The 25499-nt window shown below is 54.1% G+C and overlaps 1 protein-coding gene across 1 annotated transcript in view; it reads right to left on the bottom strand.

Moving 5' to 3' along the window:
- The window catches only part of EPHA10 (EPH receptor A10), a 79837-nt gene that overhangs the window by 31080 nt on the left and 23258 nt on the right, over window positions 1-25499 (bottom strand). Inside the window, exons 3-10 of the mRNA XM_075173881.1 lie at window positions 19589-19678; window positions 18685-18831; window positions 16708-17090; window positions 15198-15347; window positions 12577-14942; window positions 9553-9591; window positions 8088-8152; window positions 6124-6793 (exon numbers count right to left, since the gene is read on the bottom strand). Of these exons, the coding sequence (XP_075029982.1) occupies window positions 6124-6793; window positions 8088-8152; window positions 9553-9591; window positions 12577-12640 (838 nt within the window). The 5' untranslated portion in view covers window positions 12641-14942; window positions 15198-15347; window positions 16708-17090; window positions 18685-18831; window positions 19589-19678. The remainder of the gene's footprint in view (window positions 1-6123; window positions 6794-8087; window positions 8153-9552; window positions 9592-12576; window positions 14943-15197; window positions 15348-16707; window positions 17091-18684; window positions 18832-19588; window positions 19679-25499) is intronic.

Here is a 25499-nt window from a genome sequence, read left to right as displayed (position 1 = left end):
CACACTGCTGGCTCCCAAAGCAAAAACTCGGCCCAGGAGGCACGGGCACATGCTCCTCTGCCGAAGCAGCCTGGGACTCCTGCCTTTGGCACAGGCCCCTCTCTACCAGCATCTCTGCTTGCCTCCCCACTGCGGACACGGGGACTGAACGATTGCATTTCCCTCTGCCAAGGAAGGGGAGAGACAAACGCTGCCATCTGATGCCAGCAGCCAGGCAAAGCGACTCGTCGTGGAAGTCTTAATGGATGAGCGTAAAACAAACGGGTCCAAGACCAGAGCGATCTCTCTCCCCACATTCAGCTTGTGATGCTCAGCAGCAAAAAGGCAAGCACTAAAAGGGAAGGTACAACAGGACACAAATGGAAAGACCGTTTTTTTAAAAAGCAAGCACTTTCCCTATTGTAGCACTTCCCTTTGGAAAATAAAATCAAGGACTTTATCTAAATCCTCTTTTTTTATAGAAAAACTTCCTTTTAAATTTGCTCAAAACGTTGACCAAGTTTATGTCCAAGTAATGCCTGGCAGCAATGAAGAAACTACTCTGTTTCACAGTATTTACAGCTGTGTTTTTGTCTACAAACCTACTACTCGCAACAGGCAGGATGATCTTCTCAAAGGCTTTGCTTATCCGTTTGTTCCCCTACTATTCAAGAAGCCAAGCACAAGAAAGATAATATTGACTTTCCCAAGATATCTGTAGCAAGATGCAATCTGCTACGAGAGAAGTGTTCTCACTGCTCACTGGCGCTGGGACAAGAAGTTATAAGCTTAAGTGACTGCAAGAGCTATTTGTGTTATACACGAGGAGAGCAAGGTGCTAGGACAGGCTGCCCAGGCAGACGGCAAAGGCGTTGCTGAAGGGCTTTGAGAGGAGGATAAACACCCACCAGAGCCAAGCTCAGGGAAAACTGCAGCACCCGAGAGCCCCAGCAGGCAGAAGAGAAGGGAACAGCCCAGCCAGCTGCCTTTGCATGGGCACATTTTGGTAAGGAATTACTGGGGGGGGGGGGGAGCTAAAAACAGGGTAGGAAAACAGCAAAAACGAAGGGCCACATCACAATCCAGACTGTGCTGTCACAAATCTTGTCTCCTCATTAACAGCAACAATTACAAGCTGACATAAAGTGTAATTACACTACACACAGTGTTAGATTCATCAGACAGTTACACCCATTAATAATGCTCCCCAGCCTGATGAGCAGAGCGGACTTGCAGTCCAGCGTCCTCCATTTTTCAGCGCACTTATGAATCCCATAGTAGATCAGAGAAGCTATTTCTTGCCTACTGCACAGTGTCGAGCATGCGTTACATTTTGTATCACTAGCAGTCACCATTAGCAAAGACTGCTTTCTTCTAATTAACATTGACTTGTGCCTTTCATCTTATCCCTACGTTTTGAGATCAGCAGCCGTGCCAGCTCGCCCTGTAAAGCCCCCAAAGTCCTTTACGCAGAAGTTGCCAGAGATGAACCAGCACAGACAGTCCTCTTCAGCCAGAGAACACCCCAGATGCAGACACGCAGGCTTGCACCAACGGCCTCACGTGCTGGAGCCTTCTCCAGAGCACGCCTGCGCCCTCCTAGGAAAGGCTCCGCGGGAGGACTTGCCTCCAGCCCTCAGAAAGTCCCATGTCCATGTATGCAAAGAGGCAGAGCAGCTGAAAGGTTATCTGTGCAAGAGAAACGTACAGGAATACCCGACACAGTGGGACGAAGTGTGCAAATCCACTCAGCTGAGCCTGGTAACTCGCGCTGGTTTATCACAAACATACAGGAGGGGGGTGGGAAAAGGAAAATCACCCAACAGGAACACCTTTCCCCTCCCTATCCTCGAAGTTTCCTTTCAGGAGAGCCCAGAAGACCAACACGCTTTATAAGCAAAGGTGCAAAACAACGAGTCTAAGAGCTATCATTTTCTCTAGCTTTCTCCCTAAGTGAGATACAGTAGATCTTCCTTGTGTCCTGTCCATGGCATGCTGAATTCGACATGCTGCTCAGAAATCCATTCAGTAATGCAGAAAAGGGAGGGAACTTTTTATTCCCCTTTTCAAACAGCCACCGTGGACATCAGCAGCTGCTCCTCATGCCCACAGGCTGCCACAAACAGCAAGTCGCTGATGTGCCTTCTTGTGCGAGGTTTTCCTTCCCTGAAAAGCGGCCACACTGACTGCTTATTGCGAGGGAAGAAAGATACGTGCGCGTGTTTAGCTGGGCCATAGAAGAGAAGCAGCCCCGGCCAGGGTCGGCCTGAGCGCCCGCGCCCCGGCTAGGCCCAGCCCCTGCCTCGCTGCCCTCCCTGCAGGCCCTGAGCACCGGAGGTGTCAAACCTGGCCCGGCCACCCACACCACATTCACTTTAAAACATCATTTAAAAATCCTGACAAAGCACTAGAAACTATTTCCTCTCTAAAACTGGTTTCAGTAGTGCCATCCCTGCATAGGCAAGGATCATCATCAACGAGCTAATTAGACCATCATCGACGAGCGCGGCGCCAGGCCGCCCTGCACGGGCGATGGCGGTGAAGGAGAGCAGGGCGCAGGGGCACTTCCCCGGCACAACGGCAGCACAGAGATGGCTCCCGCCGCTGCTGTCAGAAGTGGTGGGAAATAAATTGAGAAGGAAACTTAGCTACAGCACAAATTTACGTTTCTGTCAAAGAAGAGTGGCTGACAGCTATTTTTGGAAACTGGTCTCCATCGTATTAATTCAACGTCTGGTTGAAGTTGTCTCATTTGCAGCAAATCTGGCTTGTAAATATTAACCTTGGGCTTTGTTGAAATTCTCCTTGCAGATATTACAAGGGATTGGATGGAAAAGATGAAGCAGAAAGAGACAACTTTACAGCAAACGTCAGGCAGATTCTCCACATCACGGTTTCATTTACACAAAAGCTATTGCAATATACCACAAAGTAAATGGCATGAGGGGACCACAGCTCATGCCTGGTAAAATTAAGGGTAAAAAGACATCAGTGCTGAGAAGCCTACCAAAAACAAAAGAGGGATGGACAGGTGATCATCCACAGTGCAACAGGACTTCTCACTTGCCTGCCGTGCATCTGCTGGAAATGGGTTTTAAGATCAGAGTAAGCGCAGACCAGCATCTGGCTATAGATATATATTAGACAAGAAAAGCAGTCTAAATGTATTTACAGTGACAGAACCTCTCCTCTTATTTGAGAGTAGATGTTAAACAGATGCTAAAGCTGCTCAGTTCCACCCTAGAGATGGCTGCATTTCAACGACCACTGAAGTGATTCACTGGAAACATGCAAACCCATGGAAGCCTGTCGGGTACGCTGGGGTTTCTTCAGAGAAGTGGTGCGATATAGAAAAATGGACAGTAAAAAGGCTTGGCTTTCTCGCAGCAGTAATTAGCAGTGCCGTAAATCCTATTAGTCTTTTTTCATCTCTCCTAATTTCAGTCTGAGGATACAAATGTTCTCTCAGCGGCAGGATGATTTCAGCACTTAAATCACAGTTACAATGATACTAGCTTTCTGATTTAGCTCAAACAGCTTCACCAGTTCAGTGGGAAATAAAGCTCGTTCTTCCCATGGAGAAGCCGCACCTCCCACGCCTCACGGTTGCTCCACGGCTGCCACCAGCGCTGCCGGCCAGGCACAGCCCTGCCCGCTGCCGCCCGCAAGCGCTGATCCCGGCCCCTGCACCACGCCAAGGGCGCCAGCAGCAGCGAAGCCCCCCGCTCCCGCCGGCCAGCTGGGCTGCGGTCAGACCAGCCTCAAACAGCCCCTCTGCCTGGCAAGCACGGCCCCGGGGCACCGGCCGGTCTCCGCGGAGGACGCCATTGGGTGCCCCGGCTTCAGAGCACAACGACAGAGAGCAGTGCCCAGCCATGAGATGGCCTGGGGAAACTTCTTCACTTTTGCTGTCCAATTTCCTTTTGATTTAGACCCAAGAAGCCACGCCACACGTTTGGCCCTAAGCACCACCCTGGATCCATCCCAGATCCAGCCGGCAGCCAGGCCCCGTGCAGTCACCAGATACACAGCCACCCCAGCAGCTGGCGGCGTGAACGGGCGATTGATTTCAGACACCAGCACATCCCAGGCTGCAGGCGTAGACAGAAAGGCTTCGGAGAAGATCAAAGGATAAGGGAGAGCCAGGAGCTGCAAAGCGGCACCCAAGACAACCTGGAGAACCGCCAGCCACCCCTGGTACGGGATGGGGGGTCACCCCCCCCCCCTTCCTTGCTCCCTGAAGCCATCCTTGAACAGACTCAGGGTCCAACCTCTCATGGCAACAAGAGCTGCGACAGAGACTGTGGCCAAGAAGTTTCACAGGCAAGGAGGATCCAGCAGACTCGCACCCGCTGAGCCCTCCAAAGCCACTGCCACAGGACCACAGCGGTGGAGCCGGATTTGCTGTGCCATCACCCGGCTGTTTTAACATCCCCAAACTCCCACTGTATTTACCTGCCTCCAGCTCAAGAGCTTTTGTCCCTGCTGAAGACTCTCCGCAGCCCTGGACACTTTCATCAGAAATCTTTTAAAGTTATTCACTTAGTGCTATGCTAATGCAGGGCTCAAAAAAAAAAAAACAAAAAACTTTCAACCCTTAAGAACTGTTTTCTGATATTTGACCAGAAATCAGATGCTGCTCCACAGAGAGTGACTAATGACCTGCTTTCTGTGAGAGGGGGGGAAAAACTTAATTATGTCCATTAAATTACTTCAAATATTTTTCCTTAGAGAATATGAATTATTTAAACTCAACACAGAGAAACCTGAAACATTAGCAAAAGCCTTCTGGGACTCACTATGTAAATTCCCACTCCAAACAGATGGGGAAAGCATGGCAAGCTGCCACGCAGCCACTGAAGCAATGAACAGCACTGAGATTTCAATTCGATAGTTTTAATAAGGTCTCCTTAAGGAGGGCACCAAGCAAATAGCCACTACCCGGAGTGCCGGGAAAGGCTTCCCACATGCTGGAGGAAGGTGGTACAACTGGCACAAAAGCCTCAAGTAGCTCCTGAAGGACAGACATGATTCCTCAGGAAGAGCTCACTCTCCTACCGTACCATACACCTTAAACACAGGGGAACTGTACCCATTTGGGACTTATTTAGCTAATTTCCTCTCAATCCATCTCCTACCAGGTGAAAAGGTAGAAGTCCAAGGTATCACCCGGACACCAGGCATGGGCAGTGAAGGGTGTTTTCAGGCGTATCTTACTGAAGAAAACCTCTCACACGTCCCAGCTGGTGGTCTGACCTCTCCTCTGCCCCAGAGGAGCTTTGCTAACAGGGCAGCCACGGACACTGCCAGTTAATAATTGATAGCCAATTACACCTTTCAGAGAAGAAAAGCCCCTGGGTGCTGACGGACAGAGGAACAGCCGTTCCTGGGGTAGGAGATGCACACCCGCCGCCCCATGCTGCACGCAGAGCGGCCTCCGCTCGCCGGGGACCACTGCCAGCTTGTGCTGGCACCTGACTCGCTGCAGAGGCAGTTGAGACCACAGTGAGCTGGGACTAGGTCCTGACCACGGCCCGAAGCAGGAAGGTGCCCGGGAGGAGGCATTAGCCCAGCACCTCTCTCCTTGCAGAGGCTCACACACTCCGAGAGGAGGACCACGGCAGCCCATATCCCACACTCTCAGCACTTTCTCTGCCTTTGAAAGCGAGATCAAAGTGGTCACAGCACCAGGTTCATTAGAGGGATACCCGTTACAGTAGAGGTTATATCCATTTTTACAGCTGTCATTAAATATAACCTTGCTAGCTGTAAAGTCACCGAATTATTAAGTTGTGTCTAAAGCATGACAATGGGGATACTAATGTTCTAGAATAATTTTATAGTTACAGATAAAGCCGTGGGAAATGCCTGACGGTATTCAGAGCTTTGGCGTTTCTGCCCAGCCAACACCGTGCTGCAGAGCAGCTACCGGCAACACGCCCCATTTACCCAATTGCCACCCTTGAAATTAAGGTCTGGCTGTTAGCTGGGGAGCTGCAATCAACTAAAAGAATCATATTGCTGACAAAAGGCAATTCCACTTGTCTGAGCTGTGCTCAGGCACCAGGAAGACGGGAGCAGTCTGGCAGCAACACGGACTGACACAGACAAAAACTACCAGAGGACACTGACAGCCACTTTTACCTCTGCATCCCCCGTCCTTCTCCTCAAAGCCGGGACCACACGTGCACTTCCCTATGGGGACCAGCCACTCGCCCTCTGCGCTGCAATGCATCCTGGGGGGATTATCCACGTCCACTTCAGCATGAGTGACACAAGTGCCCTTAACTTCCACCAAAGTCGCGAAGGCCGTCTCCGCCACCGTGTCCGGAAATACAGCCAGGTTCTGCACAGTGGTGAGGCACTTCTTGTAATAGACCCGCACGGAGACCAGCGCCACGCAGGCACCCACATCCTGGAAGCCCAGGTGGAAGCCTCTCTTGCTCAGGTGCCCAATCTCCCTCAGCTCGGTGTTCAGCTTCATTTTACGCTCACCCAGGTCCCCCTGCGTGAAGCTCTCATCAGCAGCAATGGTGTCGATCTTGGTGTGCTTGCTCTCGTGGATGCTACGGCCCAGGTCAGAGTCAGACTCGACGTAGTACAGATTGAAAGTCTCCTTGCAGGTGCCTGTCACGCCAGGGATGCTGTTGCAGTCCCGCAGGGTGAACTTCAGCTCGATGAAGATCCTCTGGCCATCGCGCCTGGCAATCCAGCCTGTCTGCAGCCAGTTGTTCTGGTTTGGCTCCATGACGTTGCAGACCTGGTACGTGCGTATTGGCTTGTAATTCTCATCCACGCCGCTGATTTCTTCCCACTGGAGAAAGAACACAAAGGACTGTAACAGCTCGAGAGCTGTCATGAGCAAGAACCAGCCGCCCCAGCAGAAACACACCGATCAGTATAAATATCACCACCACAAACCTCTCCACCTACGGGCCATTATATCATAGGCACTAAAAGTCCTTAGCCCACCAAAACCACAAGCTGTCGTAACACAGCAGTGTGCTGCTGGACCACCTAACACCTGAGCTCTTTGCAGAGGTGCAAACACAGAGACACAACCAGAAAGAGGGCACTGGCATCAGACTTCTAAAACAAAGTCTAATATGAAACAGGACACATCATCTGCTGAGAAGCCAGAGCCTTTATCTCCCACATGCTCCTCGGATTTTCTCTCCCTGTGCATCTGCACAGCATTACCACACAGCATAATGACCCAGAGAAGTCAAAGATGGCCAAGGAGATGGGACGCCAGTCACACTATCACACAAGGACAAATATCTTCACAAACAGTAAGGAGCAGCTTCTCTGTCAGGAGAAGTTTGAACTAGAACAGGACAAATCCTCTGACTGCAAGTGAAACAGTATTTCCCCAAAGTTACCATCAGAGATTCTGATTAGTAAAATGATGATTCAACCCTCACAGCCTTAAGGATGACCTGGCAACTTCCCAAAACAATTCTTTCTGTGGGTAAATTTATGCAAGATTGCCAAATGTACCCAAAACAGAGTTTCTTCTGCAGACTAACAGCTGGGCAATGCAGATGACTCCAGGATCTATCATATTCCCTCTGAATGGCTTGTTTCCGTTCTGGAAAATGAACCAAAAGCAAGGAACACAACTGAGTTTCCCAACACACTCTCCTGAAAGCAGCTATAGACCGACCTTAGCAGCAAAGCAAGGACCTGATCAAACCAACCCTACATGATGCAGAGCTCCTGACAACCCCACCCCAGCCACAGCCCTCTTCCAAGAGCTGGATTGATCCCCAGGAGCTCACGCTGGCATGCAAACTACAATACAAAGCCTTAACTGGCTGGTGTTTATTTGCTTATTACAGGAGGGTAAAAAATCGTTTTGAGGAGCTGTCCACATTGGTTGTACCACTCACATAACCAGTAGTTCACTTCTCGCTCTGCTCTCCAGGGTGCCCAGCACTGATCAACACGAGAGCTCGTGCCAAGCTGCCCACCTGCTGCAGCTCAAGGAGACCCCGTGGCTGCCATCCCCCTCCACCGGCTCCACATGTGGACTTTAAATACTGCTGAGCACCAAAAGACAGACCCTGTCTAGCAGCGCAGAGGGACAGTCCCACCTCCGCACTTACCCCGTTTGACGGGTGTGAGGTCCAGCCCAGCTCCGCTTGCGATTCCTTTGAGTCCAGCAGGACAACTGCAGGGAAGACAACACGTTAGAAAGCAAACTCACTAACGCAGGAAACACCAGTGAATATCCACCCGCCTGCCCATTGGGAAGCCTCAGTGGGTGCACCCCTTCCCGGACTGCCTGAGTGGTGGGTCAGGTCCCAGAGTGCGGGGAGCAGCTCCTGTCCCAGCTCCGCCAGCCATCGCGTCATCCCGTGAGCACCGAGCACCGAACTGAGCAGGACTCGCGCTGCAGAGCTCTAGCCTGCACATCCAGAGGAGACCTCGCAGTTACGCGATTAGCACCCTAACCTAAGGGGGATGACGTCCAGGGAAGGCTGCAGTCCTTCCCAAGGCACCCTGCAGGACAATCCCTCCGACACCACCAGCCAATGCTGCAACTGTACCGTGCCTGTAGCGTGCGTATCTCCTGGAACTGAAAGATACTGGCGGCTGCTTTGAAACAAGAATTTCCCTGAAAGACTACATCCTTTTTCCACAAAACAGCTAATTCTCTGTTTGACAGGAAGAGGTATTTCCCCCAAATTCACAGTTCCACGATGCCTCCACAGCTAGCAAACAGAAACAATCTCTGACTGGCAAGTTGTGCCTCCTCTCAGACCCCAGACAACGCCCGTGCGTGAGGGCGCATCCCCGGCCCGTCCTTTCGCCAGCGAGCGCTCCAGGACGCTCCTCCCGGCGCTGGGGCAGGACGGCTCTGTCCGCGGCAGCGCGGCCCCTGCATACGCAGAACCCGGGGCTTCGACCCTCTCCCCAGGTCCCGGCCCCGCTGAGGCCGCGGTACGGGGCTCTGCCTGCAGTGGGGGTCAGCGCTGCCCCCAGGACCGCTGCAGCCGGGCAGCCCGGCCCGTTCCCGGCAGGAGCTCGTTCCTCCCAGCGCCTCTGCTGATCGCGGGGACCGGGACGCCCGAGTCCCCTCGCCCCGGCACCCTGCGGGCTGACCCGGCCACCCCACGGGGACCCGCCGAGCCCCCGCGCCGCACCCGCCCGCCCCGTCCCGCTCCTCCCGCGGGTCCCCGCTCCCCCGCGCCCGGAGAGCGGCGGCACATCCACCCCAAGAAGCCACCGCCGCGCCGCGCCCGCGGAGGCTGCCGGCGACACCGCGAGGAGGAAGGCGAAGCGCGCCCGTACCCGACCCGCCGGCACTGGAGCGGACCCGCCGGCCCTGCCACCGAGCCGCGCCGGCCTCTCCCGGCGGCACCGGGCACGGCAACGCGCAGCCCGACCCGCCGCGGGCGACCAACGCCGGAGCCGATGCGGCGGCACCGAGCGCCGAGGCCGCCGGGCACGGGGGGCGCGGCGCGGCCAGCGGTGCCGGAGCACCGGGACACGGCACGGCCAGGAGTGCCGCAGCACCGGGTGCCGCGGCCACGCCGCTCCGCCCGCCCGGTCCCCGCCCCGGCTCACCCTGCTCGGCGGCGGCGCGGGGCAGCACCGGCAGCAGCAGCAGCAGCGGCAGCGCCCGGGGCAAGCCGCCGCCGCCGCCGCGCGCCGTCGCCATGGCGCCGCCAACTCCGCGCGCCCCGCGCCGCCGCCGCGCTCCGGCCGCCGCGCCCCGCCCCCGCTCCGTGCCGCCAACCGCCGCCGCCAGCCGCCGCCGGGGCGTGGCCGCGGGCCGGCACGGCCAATCCGCGGCGGCTGCCGGGGCGCTCGGCGGGAAGGGGCGGGGCGAGGGCGAGGGCGGGCGCGGGCTTGGGAGCGCTGTTCACTCTGAAGCCTACTGATGACAGCTGCAGTCCAATCCCCCCCCAGCTGTGTCTCATTGCACGATCTGTGGGGCAGGCTCCTGCCAGAACGGGCTGAGCACAGCAGGGCTGAGCTTTGGGCTGCCCGGTACCGCTGCTGAGGGCAGGGACTGCCCTCCCCATGGAAGCCAAAGGACTGCTGGGGCACTGACAGCCCTTGCTGATGCTGAGACGCTGCTGCCTTGTGGTCACAGCCATAACTAACAGTGCTGTGGGCCCCCCCACCAGATGACATTTGCTCCCTGCTGCCATTAACAGGCAGCCAGTGGCGAGTCAGAGCCTTATTTCTGCACCACAGGGCCCAGGAGAGCAGCGGGGCAGGTCTTATTATTGCCCTTGCCTGCATGCGATGCCCAGGAATGCCAGTTTTATGTCAAGCCCTCTGATCTGCCTTTCTAGGTTGAAATTTGATTCCTAGCTTCGTCTCAAGGTCCTCCAAGCCCAGCAGCTGCCATAAAAGTCAGACTGGCCAGAAAGAAACCCCAGGAAAAGGCAGCCCCAGGCAGGGCAGGTCCTGCCAGACCTGCACGAAGGGCTGCGCTGCAGCGGTAAGGACAGCGTTGGGAGGCTGTGGTGAGGTTGGCTGAGCTGGGGGAGGCAATTCCCAGCTCATCGCAGGCAAGGTGCATGCTGTTAGGCCCACAGCCTCCTGCACCGGGGGAGGAACTCGACGAGGTTCGATTATTGCTAATTGTAGGTGTTGCAGGTCCCTGCAAAATTTAGTCAGGCTGAATGCCCATCAGTTTCCCACCTGATGGCTGATACCGTGACACCAAGGCTTGCTTATGTAGCAACACTTGTTCCTGTGGGATGTTCCCTTCACTGTGATTATGTGCTGTCAAATGTAAAACATTGCAAGTCTGGAATAAAAATATTGAGTGTCCATCTAAGGCAGCCTGGCTGGGCTATGGCACCCCGTGCACAGGCCCTGTTCACGGTGGTGGGTGCTCAGACCACAGGCCAAGCCCTGCGCTCAGCCCTGCAGCCCCCTGGAGGGGCACCCCCAGCCCTCGCTGCCGCAGCTGGCAACCCCCAGTGAGGGCGGCGTGGGACTTGGATGCTGGCTTGGCAGGCGCAAGGAGCACCCAGAGAGGAGGGCTGTGTCTGGACCCGGGGAGCTGAGGGCTGGGTCACGCTGGCAGCAGGACTTGCCCAGCTAAACCAAAACCCACACATGAAACGAGAGGTGCGGTGAGGGCTGCTGGGGGGCAGTGAATGTGCTCATGCAAAAGCTGGCGGGGACACAGCGCTGCAGGGGAAGAGCATGTGTCTGCACAAAAACACTGCACTTAAACACCTTAAAGTGTTAGACACTAAAGCCTGAATTCTGCGGTGCCTCACACATTTTACTGGAGCAGGTATCCTATTGAAGCCTGCTGCCAGTCAGACTCAGATTTGCACATTGCATAATAAGATTAGACATGGTGATTGCAGTTCATTTGCCTCATGCCCCAGCTTCTAAGTACTCCTTTCCTGAAGTCAGTAAGACTACCCACGTGAGTGCATTTAACCATATGTGAAAGTCCCTGCAGGATCAGGAATGCTGAGCAACCCAGGTACCAGCTCAAAACCCCAAGTGCAATGTTTCTTTAACCTGTTCCACAGGAATCTTGCCTTTCCAAGCGTGTTTTTATCACCTAAAGCATGTTTGCTTTCGAGAGGTTTGGGAGGCATTGCATCTGAGTATGAATCTGTTGGAAATCTGGGGCTCTTGGCCAGTTAAGAGGAAGATGATGCTGCTGTGGCCATTCTGCAGAAATGGAGGAAACATTTTTCAAGCATGATGAGGATTCACAATTGGATTTGACAATATATACCTCTAATATTTCTACTTGCTCTCCATGTCTTCCCCTCCCACCCCAAAGCATCGACCCCCCATTTTCCAGCTCAGCCCCCAAAACTGCTATTCAGCTACCACGTTGGTTGTAGCCTGACAGATCCAGGGGAGAGATCCGTTAACGGGATGCAGACAACCCAGCTGGACACCTGAAGCCGGAGGGTGTTTCCAGCTCTCCCTCCATTTCTCAGCCCCTCTGGAAACATGGCCACTACCTTTTCTCTGTGTTCACTTGATCGTCGGGAAAATCCCTGTCCATTTATTGATGCTCTTTCCATCCAGGAGAGCTCCACTTGCACCGGTGCTTCGAGCCCGGCCGATGCTCCCGCCTCGCACCTGCAGCCCAGGAGCTCCCGGCAAGCCCGGGGTACAGTCCTGGTGACTGGGGACACAAGTTCATATGATTAAAACTCTCCCTCCATCACATTACAGGGCAGAGAAGTAAAAGACCGGGTTTATTTATAATCTTCCTCAAGTGGAAACCAAAAGAAGTCACCCATTATTACTGGAGATTTTTCAAGCCACCCAGGAAGAAAAGTGGTCTTTAGTCGTCGTTAAAGGCTCATAACTGCATAACAATTTCATGCTATGTTAACTTCTAGGTTTTCTTTCGCATATACATTTTTAAGGAGTAAAATAGAAAAACCCAGGCACTTGACCTTTAATCACAGTTATTTTTGTGATCAGTCAAGTGTGGGAAAAAGCTAGTTTGTGCTTGAAAGATGCCCTTTAAAACTAGATTGCTCTAATATGACACACAACTCACATGGTATAATATATGGGATCTTGCTTACCAGCCTCTGGGGCACAACAGCCTCCCATTTAGTATTCATGCGCAGGATCTTGCTGCTGGTACATTGGAAGGTATTAATGTCATGAAGCAAATCGATACAGGCCCCTGGGATAGCTCCATTCACCACCGAGACCCACGGGATGTGTACGCATTCATGTCATTGAAGGACCAAACAGGGAAGAGTATTTCCAATGTATATGGAGGATTTGATGTTAGAGGTATGTTTCACTAGAAGAAGGGTATGTCATGCTAATAGGGTACAAAGCTTTTCCATTTATCTGAAATATTATTCCAAGCACTTATAAAAGCTTAATATTAGAACAGCCAGAGGTATTTTAATTACGATTTTGAAGTGTCATGTTGTTTGGGGGAAATGATCTCATGAATTTTTCTTTGGCAAGACTGGATGACTAAAAGCCATTGCTGGGGTGAAGGAAACAGAGCAGCCTTTTAAACTGAGACTATTGGATTTATTCATTATCAGGCACAGCTGAAGACCAGGGACAGGCCTCTGAGCCCAAAGACGGGCTGCGGCACAGCCAAGCCAGCGCCAAGGACACGGCCCCACGAGGTGAGCAAGCAAGGCAGAGGGATGCCGTCCCCGGGACGGCACAGCAGACCAGCTATCGCCTTGAGCACCAGCGGCGTAACCAGGGGCCAGCTTCTGTAACTGAAGGAAGAGGAATACACCTGGGTTGTCTGGTCACCTCTGTCACTGACATCCAGCATGCGGGCAGCTTCCCTTACCCGACTCCCGAGTGCTACCACAGCCACAGAAAGAGCCTGGAGAGACAAGAGTGGGAAAGCAAAGACGCCTGGTTATCCAGGCTCCAGATTGCCAGGGGAACTTCTGCAAAGAGCTGGGGCCAGCACAGCCCAGAAAATGTGTAATTCGCCGAGCTGAGCTATTACCTGCTGTAAGTGGAGACAGAAAGATAGTTTTGAAACCACAGTGAAAATAACCCTCCTGGAAAAAAAAATCAATACAAACACCAAGGAAAGAGGATCAGAATCCGAGACCATCAATTCCTAAGATAAAGAGTTGAAAGTCTCAGTGGGAGGACAGCCAGATCTGGACTGAAAAACAAAACTTTTTTTCTTTTGCTGACAAATGACTTTTTATGCTAAAGGACAAAGGAGCCAGGAGGATGCGGGCCTCGGTATGTGGCTGTAAGAGCTGCCCTTGAAGAAAGAAGGAGCAGGCAGAAACCTCACAGAAGCTTTTGCACCTCTCCTTCCTCTTCCACACTTGAAAGGATTTTCTTACAATGGAAAACAAGGGATTTGTGCAATTTCGTGCTCTTTTCGGCATGTCACAAAAACATGCTCCAGGACGAGTTCTGCTGCTTCTGCTGTGACGATGCCGGAGTCAGAGCAGAGAGGAGCAGGCAGCAGCAATACAGCACAAATGTATCTGGCATTAAGTAAATATCCCACGCAGGAAAGCGGCAGTTAGTGCGTCTCAAACGATCCGCGCCGGGTACCTTCGCCACCTCGCCAATCCTGGCTGATCCTGGGGCTCAGACACCGCTTCCCAGGAGGACCATGCTCCGTCGCAGCCAGTGCCTTTACAGCCTGCTGCCGACAGCGCTGTCTCATCCCTGCACCATCTCCTCGCTGCTAACTGGTAGAAATCACAGCGGAAATAAAAGTTAATGTAAAGCTTCCCCATAAATCTCATGATCAAAGCTGCACATCCCTGCATTGTGGGCTGCAAAAGGAAAATACCCTGTGTATTAACTGCTTTTACCTTCTATGTTGTTTGTCTGAAAATAAAAGCAACCAGAGTTATGCATTTGTTTTTAACAGTTTAATTTTTCTGTCAGATGTGTACTCTTTGCTTCAGGATCTCTGTACTACAAATGTTTTGCAGCAGCTCTTTAGCTTTTAAGGTAATCACATAAAGGATCCTTGACTACATAAAGGCAGCTAATCTGGGTAAATGCCTTTAAGCATCTTTACATTTCTTGCTAATGGATTTCTAGGCAGCCCACAGAGATCCATGTTCTAGAAAATAATGTAAAATATAGTAAGTGTCTAATTTTTTTAAATGCTTCACATTCGTCATATACTGAGAAAATCCAGAGCTCCAGGCAGCGTAAGATCATTATACTTATATAAGTAATACTCCGTTCTGTCATCATCAATATGCAACCCAGCCTTTCACTGGGGGCAAGGATCCATTCAGCGTTAAATTCCAACTCAACTGGAGACAAATTATCACACACTATTAATTAGAACCAGACAGGAGGGATCCAGGCGCTGCAATCTGGTGACAGAATCTGAAGGGCAAGCCAAGGCATTTACTGAGCTCAGGAGTCGTGCGTGGAAAACGTTACTCTCTCCCCACCTCGAAGGAGCAGCAGGAGGGCTCACGGAGGGTGATGCCACGCTGTGCTTTCTGCTGCGCGGAGCCCAGCAGCTGGCAAAGACGAGAGGTCAGTGCAAACCACTGGGCAGAAGCGGGTCTCCCCCAGTGCCCCGCGCCCTTCCCGCCCCTCTGCCTGCTCCCCCCGGAGCCGGGGGCAGGACCGCCCGCGCACAGCAGCGCGGCAGCTCTGCGACCCCGTGCCCACCGGGCAGCAGCCCGTCCCCTGCTTCTGCTCGCCGTGCATCGCCCGCAGCCCACGGCAGAGCCACAGGGACGCAACACGGGCAAGTCAAGGCTCTGCCTCACCTCTTCTGGCGCCGAGGGGTTACGAAGGGCCCTGGCCCAGGCAATGCCGTGCCTGCCCAGCAGCGCTCCCAGGACCCGGCCGTCCCAGGGTGCCCCAGCCCAGGCTAGGTGTGAGTCCTTGTGCTGCCTTCAGCTCCAGTCATAAAACCCCTGCAAGGGAAAAAGCACCTATTTTAAGAGCTATCTGATGTAATTACCTCTGTGGGGGAGGAACCAACGGATGCACAAGTGCAGACGGGGCACCTAATTCTGCAGATTTATTACATGCATTAATTATCTTCCCTGTGCCATTCCCAGGGAACTCAGACCCACAGCCGTGCAGCTCGGTGTCAGTGGCACGTGGGGACAGGGGTGCAGAGCTGTAGCCAGTGCCAAGAGTACGATGCCAGCGAAGCCGCCAGCTGCTGGGGGAAGGCAAGCCCAGCACCCTCAGGCTCTCCTTAGGTAGCATCCAGGGCAGCCACAGCCCCTGCAGTTCCGGGGGGTCTGCCCGGGCTCCCCCAATGCCTCCTGCCTCTCCACAGCCGTAAGCGGGCTCAGCACGGGCGGCCAGGCAGAAACCCACCTGCAGCGGGGGCTGGCCGGGCAAGAGCCCCGGGCAGGTAATTAGTATCAGAAAGGAGATTTCAAAGGATTACAAATAAACAAAGGGAATCAATTACTTGATAGGAGGTTTTCCTCAGTCACACAATCGTGTATAAATTACTGAGGCTGGAGAGCTGAGGGAGCCCAGACCGTAACAAAGCCAGACAAATCCGATCCCAGCCTGCGGTGGCACTTAGAGCCTCGCGCGGGGCTGACGCAGGGCTGGAATGCACAGAGGAGAAATAATTACTTTTTCATTTTCACAAGAGAAAATGACGGTTTGCATTTGCTCAGCTCTGTCCCAGCACGGGAAGGGTTTGGTTAATTTTGCTCCTTGCTGAGTAAACTGGTGCTTCTGGCTCTGCTCTCAAAGGTCACTCCAGCCCAAGCGTTGCTCAGCCAGCACGCAGAAAAGGCGGCATGAAGGCGCAGAGAGCCGGCATTGCCTGCTAATGGCGGACACGTGGGAAAACTGCAGCAAACCCATCCCGGCAGCTGGGTGGCTCCAGCATTTGGCGTGGAGCAGTGGAGGTTTGCTGATTGCAAGGAGAGGGGCAGGGGTCCCAGCTGGTCGTGGTGCCCGGCACGGCCACCAGCCCGATACGCCGGACGGACCCTGCCCTCCCTCAGCCACAGCACTGCTCCTCCTCAAACGCCCAAGCATGTGGCAGCCAGGGGACTTGGCACGTCCCCTGAGGGTCGTGGCAGTCACCACCGACCATGGCTTCGACACTCACCTGGGCGGCATTGATCGAGAGAAAACCATTTGGTGCCAAGAGAAAAGTAATTTAGAGCTCCAGAGGAATCCAGCTGTAATTTAGTGCTAATTAATGTCCAATTACTTAAAGTAAACATATTGAATCTGGGACTCTGTCCTGCCCCACCCATTCGGTCACTTCTGAGCAGCAGGATCAGAAATACCGACCTCCTGCGCTCCCACAGCCGATAAGCGCCGGCGCCGATGCCACCCCCTCCCCAGCAGGACCCCGGAGCTGCTCTGCCCCTTTACTGCTGGCAGCAAGTGCAGACCTTCGCGATGCAGGCGTGCGCAGCACAGTTATAACCGGGCTGTGTGCGGGGTTCCCGAGCAGGGAGACGCCCCAGCTCCCCCGGGGGAGGCAGGTCCTGCCCTGCAGAGATGCTTTGCCGGCGGTGCCAAAGACAGGGCAGGACACCGGCACCCCGGTCTTTGCACAGACGGGCTTCTTCACACTCAGACTGCCCCTCTGCTGCTGCTTCTCTTGCTCTGGTTGAAAGACAGAATTGCAGACTGAGAGCTCAGGTGTCTGAGCCTCTGAAAGCTGAGGTCTGTGGTAGAAATGATGATATACCTCAAGTATAATTGTGCAAACAACCATTATTATAATTTTGATACCAATTACATGTAATTTGAACAAAGGAGTTGTCCTAGCTTTGATTTGCTCTCCTTGTATTCCTGGCTGGTTTCATTAAAATCACTTATAGAGATTTGCAGCAATTCTGTTTGAAGTGCTGTCATTAGGATTTTCATTTTCAGTGGCATCGGAAATAATTTCACAGCAGGCTGTTTATGTTTTACAAAGGCATCTGCAGCGTGTGGCCATCACTCCTGGGCAGACGCGTTTCAGACAGACCAGTCCTGCTGGTTGTGCAACAGCGCAAGGCGAGTGTCCGGCCTCGAGAGCCAGGGAAGGACGCTCCACAGCGGCTACGGCAGAGGCCGGCGCCTGCCCTGGTGCTGAGCTCTCACCGCAGCCCACGGTCTTCCTGGATCTCCCTCGGCTGCACTGAATTTGCAACCCAAACCTTTGTGAATTTGAAGACTAAGTAAGTGCCAGGCTGGTTCACGCGGCTCCCAAGGGGACCCACAGCTCTGTGCGTGCATCCCCGCACACCCCCGAGGGGGGACCCCAAAGGGCCAGCGTGCCTCAGGTCTGGATTTCCCTGTCTCACAGCGTTTCCCCTCTTTGTCAAAGAGCTTGTTTACATTTAAGTCTTTGCGCTGGTCACCATTTAAAATCAATTACCAAGATTTCTAACTTTATTGACCCCTCAATAAAGTGGCAGTAAACGTCCCTTAACAACAAGGGCACTGAAGTTATGGCACTGAGATGCAGTGGACTTCCTGGGGGTGAATGCTGCTCTGGCTTTTATTCATTAGGCAATCAAAGATGCAAGTTGCATGACACATTGATGAAGAAAGACACTTCGGGACTTGCTCTGTAACTCAATCACCACAAGGCACTCGCCAATTATCCCATAGTCTCGGGGTGAGGGTGACAGGCAGGTCATGCAAAGCAAGTCTTTTTCATTTGTCCATGATAAAAGAGGGTAATATCCTTCACAAATGATAATTAGCAATTTACTCCAGCTGGGGCTAATTCCTAGATGCATTTTGCACTCCAGGACTCAGCACTTCGGCAGACTCTAAATAAGGCACCAGCTCAGTGTGTCCAGCTCCATTAAAGCTCTCCGGTAATTACGGAGCACTCGGTGCGCAGCAGAGAGCTGGATGGCTTCCCGTGCCCGCGGGTGCCTCTGCTCCGCCTGCCACCGTGCCGGGGCTGGATGCAGCCTCCCAGAGAGGGGCCGCCAGCCACTGGCCACGCTGTCCCCTGGGATGCCTGCCATGGGGGTCCTTGCCGGCTCTGTCCCCATGATGGAGAGAGGGACCCTCCCCGGACCCACGCTCTGCCCTGCTCCCAGCCCTGGCTCAGCGCTGGCCACCAGTGGAAGGGGCGTTGGGGGAAAAGGCCTGCAATAAATTCGGTTTCATTATAACAGTGCACTCGCATCCCAGGGCGAGATTGCCATGTAGGTTTGCAAAAATACTGCTTAAATAAACAGAAAGGTAGGAAATGCTGGAGAGAGTGTCCAATCTGCATTATAATTAGGGGAAAGAATAACAAATGGCAGAAACAACCTGTTCCCATCTGCAGCTGCAGTTTGTTCCTACAGTAGCTGAAAGGCCATGCACCATCCGTACCAGGAGCTTTCTCTGGAAATGTATGAACGTTTCATTCAGCAAGAGCAGAAAAAGAGCATCTTTTTGCGTGTATTGCAGATTCTTCTGTAATGAAGCATCAGAAAGAATTTTATCAACCCAGACACTTACTGCTGTCTCCAGTCTGGTAGCAAAAGTGAGGGGCTGCACCCCTGAAAGGGTGTCCATGAAGAGCGCCAACATGGCTGCAGCAGTTAGGCTCCGGAGCTGGGGGTCACCCTGGAGTGGGGCTGGGTCTCTGCCCCACGCAGGGGTTCGGGGTCACCAGAGTCACCACCCGGCCAGACGGAGTCGGAGGGTGCGGTGCTCAGCGGATGCATTTGAGACATCCCAGACTGGCTAATTTATCCGTAAACCTTCCTAATGAGGCTGATAGTGTAGGAATGGAGAGAAAGCAGCATTATTATCTGTAAACAGCAGCGGCTGACAGCATGTTTAATCACAGGCTGCGTAAAGGTAAATTGGTGGAGGACAAGATTAGACACTTCTTCAATTAGTCATACACCAAAGGCACGAACGCGGAGCCTTAGAGCCACTTAACCCACAAACGAGAGGAGCAAAGATCAAAGCTGGAGGCTGTGCCGGCCAGGAGGAGGCACTCAGGGCCGGGGGCAGGCAGGGCTGGAGCCGTCCCCGACACTCCAGCTTGCACAGCCTGCAAGCGGGGAGAGCCCGGGCACCGCTGCAGAGCCAAAGCCACTGCCCGGCAGCGCGTGCCCCGAGCTGCCTTCCAGCTCTGCAAGCGGCCTGCTCCTAATAGGATTTTGCAATCTGTGGTGAATGTGCTAATGGGATAGAGAGGTAAAGAGTTCATCTTACTCACTTTTCTCTGCTTCTTTCCTTTTTTTCGGAACATCTCTCTCTCTCCTGGTTTTCTCTGGCTCCCCTCTCCCTGCCTGAGTGCTCCTGAGGTCTGCAGATTAAAAGCATTAACAAGAGCCACAAATTATTATGTGAATCCTATTTATCACAAAGCAAATCGTATCTAGCAGGCTGCAGCCTTGGGAGCCACAGCCACTGGTTTATCAGAAATGCTGTCAAGGCCGGGGGGTTTCTTCTTCCCCAGCCCCTAAGGCTGGGCGACGCGGCTGCAGGCGAGCAGGCAGCTTGCAGGACTGAGGGGGAGCGCAGAGGAGAAGCGAAATCAGCTACAGGAGTCGCTGCCGGTGGACCACAGCAAGAGAGGGAGCAATGATGGTGCAAGAGGCAAGCTGGTGGAGGCTGGCAGACTCTGCAGAAACTGCAGGGAAGCACTGGATGTGCCAGGCAGCACGAGGCAGCAGGATACGGCCCTGACCCCAGGATAACTGGGGCTGTGGCATGCCCGCTGCCAAGGCTGCTTTCACAGCAGACAAGATTTTAGCACATGCCCTCTCTTCTTCCTAATCCCAGTATCTTGGGTTAAACCAGTAGTGAAATCCAGGTGTTTTGATTTATCTGTGAGAGACCTCATTATCAGCCGCAGCAGCAGAGACTCTGACTTTCATGTCAGGGCCCCTTTGAATTTACTTTCTGCCCCAACGTACAAAAGAAACCACGAGAAATCAATTTTCTTTCCTCTAAGACCCCCTAGTTTTCAAGAACTTTTAAAGGGCAGAGAAACCACAATTGGGACATCTTCTACCTTTAAAAAGGTCCTTCATCATGTTAGATTTTGATTAATCAGCCTCCTACTCTCCCATCACTTCCACAGGCGAGAGCGCCGGAGACCTCCCCACAGCCCCTCTCTGCAGAGGGAGACCGAGAGGGAGGTTCGGCGGTGGGGGGAGCTTCGTGGCAGCCTGCGGGGAAGGCTCCAGCCTCGCGGCAGCCTGCCCTCCTGGTCCTGGTCCTGTGCCCGTCAGTAGGGAGACACGGCATCGCACTGGGCGCGGGATGCTCCAGTGGGTGCTGCCAGTTGCTGATTTCTGCTCGCCCGCTACCGCTCGCCACGGCTGCCTCCAGGCTTTGGGACGGTTCCTAGGGCTGCAAACCCTGAGACCGCAGCTTGCTCGAGCAGGCGCAGGGCCCTCGGTGCGTGCATCATGCTCGCAGACGAGCCCGACACCATAGCGGACGAGGCTGCTCGCCCCAGCCCCGGCCCTGGTCGGCAGGCATGGGGGCCTGGAAGCTCTGCAGACTCTGACTGGCAGCAGGCAGCTTCCTCTGCCTGCCAGATGACATGCATAATTCAGGCGAAATATTCATTTAGGACCGTCTGAGCCATGGTAATAAAGCAGACATTATGACAATACAGATCAATAAGTCCAGAGAGGATCCTTCGCTGAAACATGCTGCAATTGTTCAAACCAAGTCTTAATTGTGACAGGAATTGATTTCTCTTTTCTAATATCCCTGACTTTTAATTAAAAGGTAGTTAAGTAGACGATACATTTCCAGGATCATTTAGAGGCAGGACAACATCAAGGAGCACGCACTTAAAATGCAGAAATGGTGCCTTGTTAATACAACAAGACTGCAGCTTGGGGAGTGGCTCCATGCTGATTCAGAGAAGCCCGTGGCTGAGGGGGGCACAGGTATGCTGGGGCCCCCGTGCTGGCTCCCACAGCCTGCGCTGCCCTCCGCCCCGGCCTCAGAAGGGTCACGGGCACATCCCCACTTGTTCTCTCCCACTCCCCAGGGTCCTCCATCCATCTGCGTTTCACTCTCTCTTGCACACACGAGTGCCTCTGATAGCTTTGATTATCCTGCAGTCTCTGGCGCTTTGCTTTGCCTTTGGACGGCAGCACGTGGCAGAAGCTGGCAGGGCCAGGCAGGGCAGGCAGGGGCAGGCAGGGCTGGCAGGGCCAGGCAGGGCCAGGAGAGGCTGGCAGGGCTAGCAGGGCCAGGCAGGGCCAGGCAGGGCAGGCAGGGGCAGGCAGGGCAGGCAGGACGGGCAGGGCCAGAAGAGGCTGGCAGGGCCAGGCAGGGCGGACAGGGCAGGCAGGGCGGGCAGGGCCAGGAGAGGCTGGCAGGGCTAGCAGGGCCAGGCAGGGCCAGGCAGGGCCAGGCAGGGCAGGCAGGGGCAGGCAGGGCAGGCAGCGCGGCTCCCACAGCACGCCGGGGAAGGCAGTTGCTGCAGCACCAGCTGCCCCAGGGTCTCAGCAGGGTGGACGCAGCCCCAGCACAGCCTTTCCCCTGCTCCCATCCCACGGCCACACGCTCCTTGGGACGGTCCCGAGACGCGTCCGCAGCAAGGAAGAGGCGGGGAGGAGGGAGCGCTGGACCCCTGCGAAGGGAGGAGATGAGCTCCTCCAGCCTTTTTTTTTTAATTTCCAGGAAGCCTCGCGCCGGCAGGGGTGGCAGCGGCACGGCACAGCAAGACACGCGAGGAAGCCAACTGTGAACCAGCCAGACGCTTCTCAATCATCCTCTATTAGAGTAAAACAGGCCAAAGCACCTTAATCTGACTGGAGGGAGGCCATTAACATCAGAGACTCCATTAAAAGAAGAAATGGGCCTTTTATCTACTAATCAAGAATCATAAAGGAGAAAACCTTGGAAGACACCCATAAATCCCCTACGCATCCCCAGGGAAACCCCAGCACTGCAGCTCGCAGCACAGCACGGCGGCGGCGGCTCCGGCGACACAGCTCCTATGTTATCCCAGCCGGCCGACCTCACCACCACGTCTGTGAGGCCAAGGCATCTGCCGGACAATTTAACACGACAGAGCCGCAGCCATCCGTATTGGAGGCAGCAGCATCACACCAAGTGTCCGAGCCATCCCTAAGGGTGGCCTATCCCTGCCAGCTGGTCCCTCGCCAGAGAGCAGAGCTCTTGGGCTGCGTGGGTGCTGGGTCAGACGCTGGCTGTGCATCCCGTGCCCCATGGCACTGCGGCATTGCCCTGCCTGGGCCAGCCCACCCGGCCCGGTGGAGGCGAGCATCCAGCAGAAGCCCCTCTCCCAGAGCCAGAGGTTTGCCAGGTTCACACTCCCCAGACAGACGGGCCCTGAGGGACCATTACCTCCCATCACTTGAGCTTTAACAGCGGAGCACTAACAAGGCTAATCAAATCTCCCCTGCCCTACCACCCAGTCTGGTCGCTGCTTGGAAAACACGTGTGATGTAGTCAGGAAAGTGGCATTTGGACCAGGTCCATAAGAAATTGAGTAGTAATTTAGCAGTAATTTAGGGCTCTTCCTGCCACCTGGAAGCCAGAGTTGGACTAGCAAGTCCTGGCTGAGCCCCTGTCCCCATCCCTTGGCACAGCCGCCCCTCTGCCGGGCTCAGCCACGCAGCTCGTGAGGAGAAAGGGGCTGCGCACCCCCTACTCCGATTCATCTGGCCGCTCCGCGCGCCCGGGAGAGCCCCTTTCCCCACAGCCCTCAGAAGTGGCATCCGTGCAGCTGGCTCAGACGCGGCACTGCAGCAGAGGCAGAGGATGAGAGATGCATGTCACCTCCTCGTGAGCTCCGGCCGTGGAAATGGGAAACACGGCTGGAGCAGGCGGGCGTCTGGACCACCGCACGTCACCTGCGGGCTCCGAGGGACGGGACAGGGACAGGCTGCATCCCAGGGGACCAGCCAGAGCCGATGCAGAGCTCAGACCCATGGAGGAGCAAAGCTACGTTTTCAAAACTGGCATTTTTAACCACAGTGGCTGCAAGCATGTCTTGTCATTGGCCTATGGTCACAAGCGGCTGTCTACGCTCTTTGAAAAGCTTTTTCTGTTTACCCTTATAAACACACACAAGCACCAGTACAGAGCTGTATGGTGAGCTGCTGTATCAGTCCTCATCACTCGGCTTTAGAGACGACAGTAATTAATTCTTGATACTGGAGTTCCCCGCGTATATATCCTCCTCTGTACCGATGAACCTGCCTGCCAGAGTCTTGCTCAAAGCCAGCAGTGGTGGAATTTGGAGCAGCAGCAAAAGCAGGGAGAGGTCCAGCTTCTGGAGACCCTGCCTCTTCATTAAAAGGTGCTGGGATAGCTTTTGGCCATTCTCACAAAATATATCTGGTATTTACTCTGCTGGTGGGTACCTAAGTGGTCAGACACTGCGGCAAATCCTGTTTCCCTAGGACTGATTAGATTAGAGAGAAGAGGTGCTTGAGAGCTTGCTGATATTGCCAGGAAAGAAGAGCAAAGACTGAAAAATACTCTCAGAAACATCCACGCCCTGCTATTCTTCCCCAAAGCTGCTTGCTCATGCCCGTTAGAAATGCAGAAGCATCACCTTTTCAAATACAGTCCATTTCTTTATCTTATTTGGCTCATCAAATATAAGCCAAAACACAGACAGTGACAAATGGTCTCCTGGCTTTTTGAACCCCCCCCAACAGCCCCACCACGCTCCCAAATACAAAGTGCAACCCCTCCGCCATTCTGCCCGCTTCCTGGCTGCAGCGTGTCCGTGAGCAAGGCACCCCTTCTCTGGCCGTGGGGACGGGCAAGTTCCATCCCCGCGCCCGACGGGTCGCACCGGGGAGCTGGGGCAGGCAGGCAGCTGTTGCCTGCAAGGAACGGGGCAAGCAGCAGCACTGCCACAGTCTTCCCCTAAAGCCTCTTCCTAGAAAGAGGAAATCCAGAAACTGAGCATTGTTGTTCAATCCCCAACCCCCGAGGGAAGGATAACGCTGTCTGGCAGGGACAGTCTCAAGAAGGAATGGGATAACCCAGGCAAGTTCCCGAAGAATTTGTGGTGCTGTAATACCTCTTCATGCTGTTAAGCTTTTAATTCATCCAGCTTTGTTACCTTGGATATTTCATTCTCTAAATCAATGCAGCCCCAGAATGATAAAAACCTTCATTAATACCACTGGGCTATTGCCTAAAACAACAGCACACAATCTGGTGCTTTTTAGTTTGATTTTGCTGTTGCTTGGGACAGGATTAGAGAGAAATATATCTACTAATTCTTCCAATATCCTTCAGCAAACATCAGCTCGGACCAAAGAGGACATGGGATGCCAGTGCTAGTAATTGGAAAGAAGCTCTTCACTTGCAGATGGTCGGAGACCCTTGATGGCACCCCAGGCTTTGACATAATTATTGCAAGCACAGAGCAGCTGCCAACCAGCGCAGTACTTGAGTGAAAAGGAAGAGAGCTGCTTAATCATACAGCCTCTCTTCCTAAAAGGGGGCTTTCATCCTCGTTCAAACCCTTTGCAGGGGTGCTGCGTGAAGCACAAATCAAATATCACGGAAGGGACTTGCACACAATTAGTGGCTCTCCTTGCTCAGGCAGAAAATTAGCGTTTTGCCTTTGAAGGGGTGGAGGCAGTGCCAGGGCCCGCGCACCGTCAGCAGCAGGCGGGCCTCTCCTGCCACCGTCCCTCCGACGTGCTCTCCTGGCCGCGGCCGTGCCCAGGGGTGGGACCGAGCCCTCCACCCGCAGCAAGCCCAAAGGCGTCAGAGGGCGAACGGGCACCCGCGACGCAAAGCGCGATGCTCGAGCCGCTCTGCACAACCCTACAAGGCCACTCTGCGTCCGCTGGAAAAACCTCCTTATGAAGCAGCTCAGGCCATTTTCCGCAGGCCAGAGGACGGTGATATTGAAGGCCAGAGGGAATCATCTTATGACGCACTGATAAACTCAGGTCTTTCTCCAGTGCAACTGTTTCCTGCTGATGAACTCCGCAGGAAGTGTTGCCAGGCCTGAAACGCAGCACTGCACTTTGTAGTAACAAATTTCATCCCAGTTACCTTACTCCTGCATTTTTCTCTGAAATATTCCAGCACCCCGAGCCATCAGTGCCCTGGGCCTGCAGTGCATGTCCCAGCCCCGAGGGGTGTCCCCAGCCAAA

Source organism: Calonectris borealis, chromosome 25 (genome assembly GCF_964195595.1).
Source record: "Calonectris borealis chromosome 25, bCalBor7.hap1.2, whole genome shotgun sequence".
Lineage (NCBI taxonomy): Eukaryota > Metazoa > Chordata > Aves > Procellariiformes > Procellariidae > Calonectris > Calonectris borealis.
This window is presented reverse-complemented; position numbering and strand designations above follow the sequence as displayed.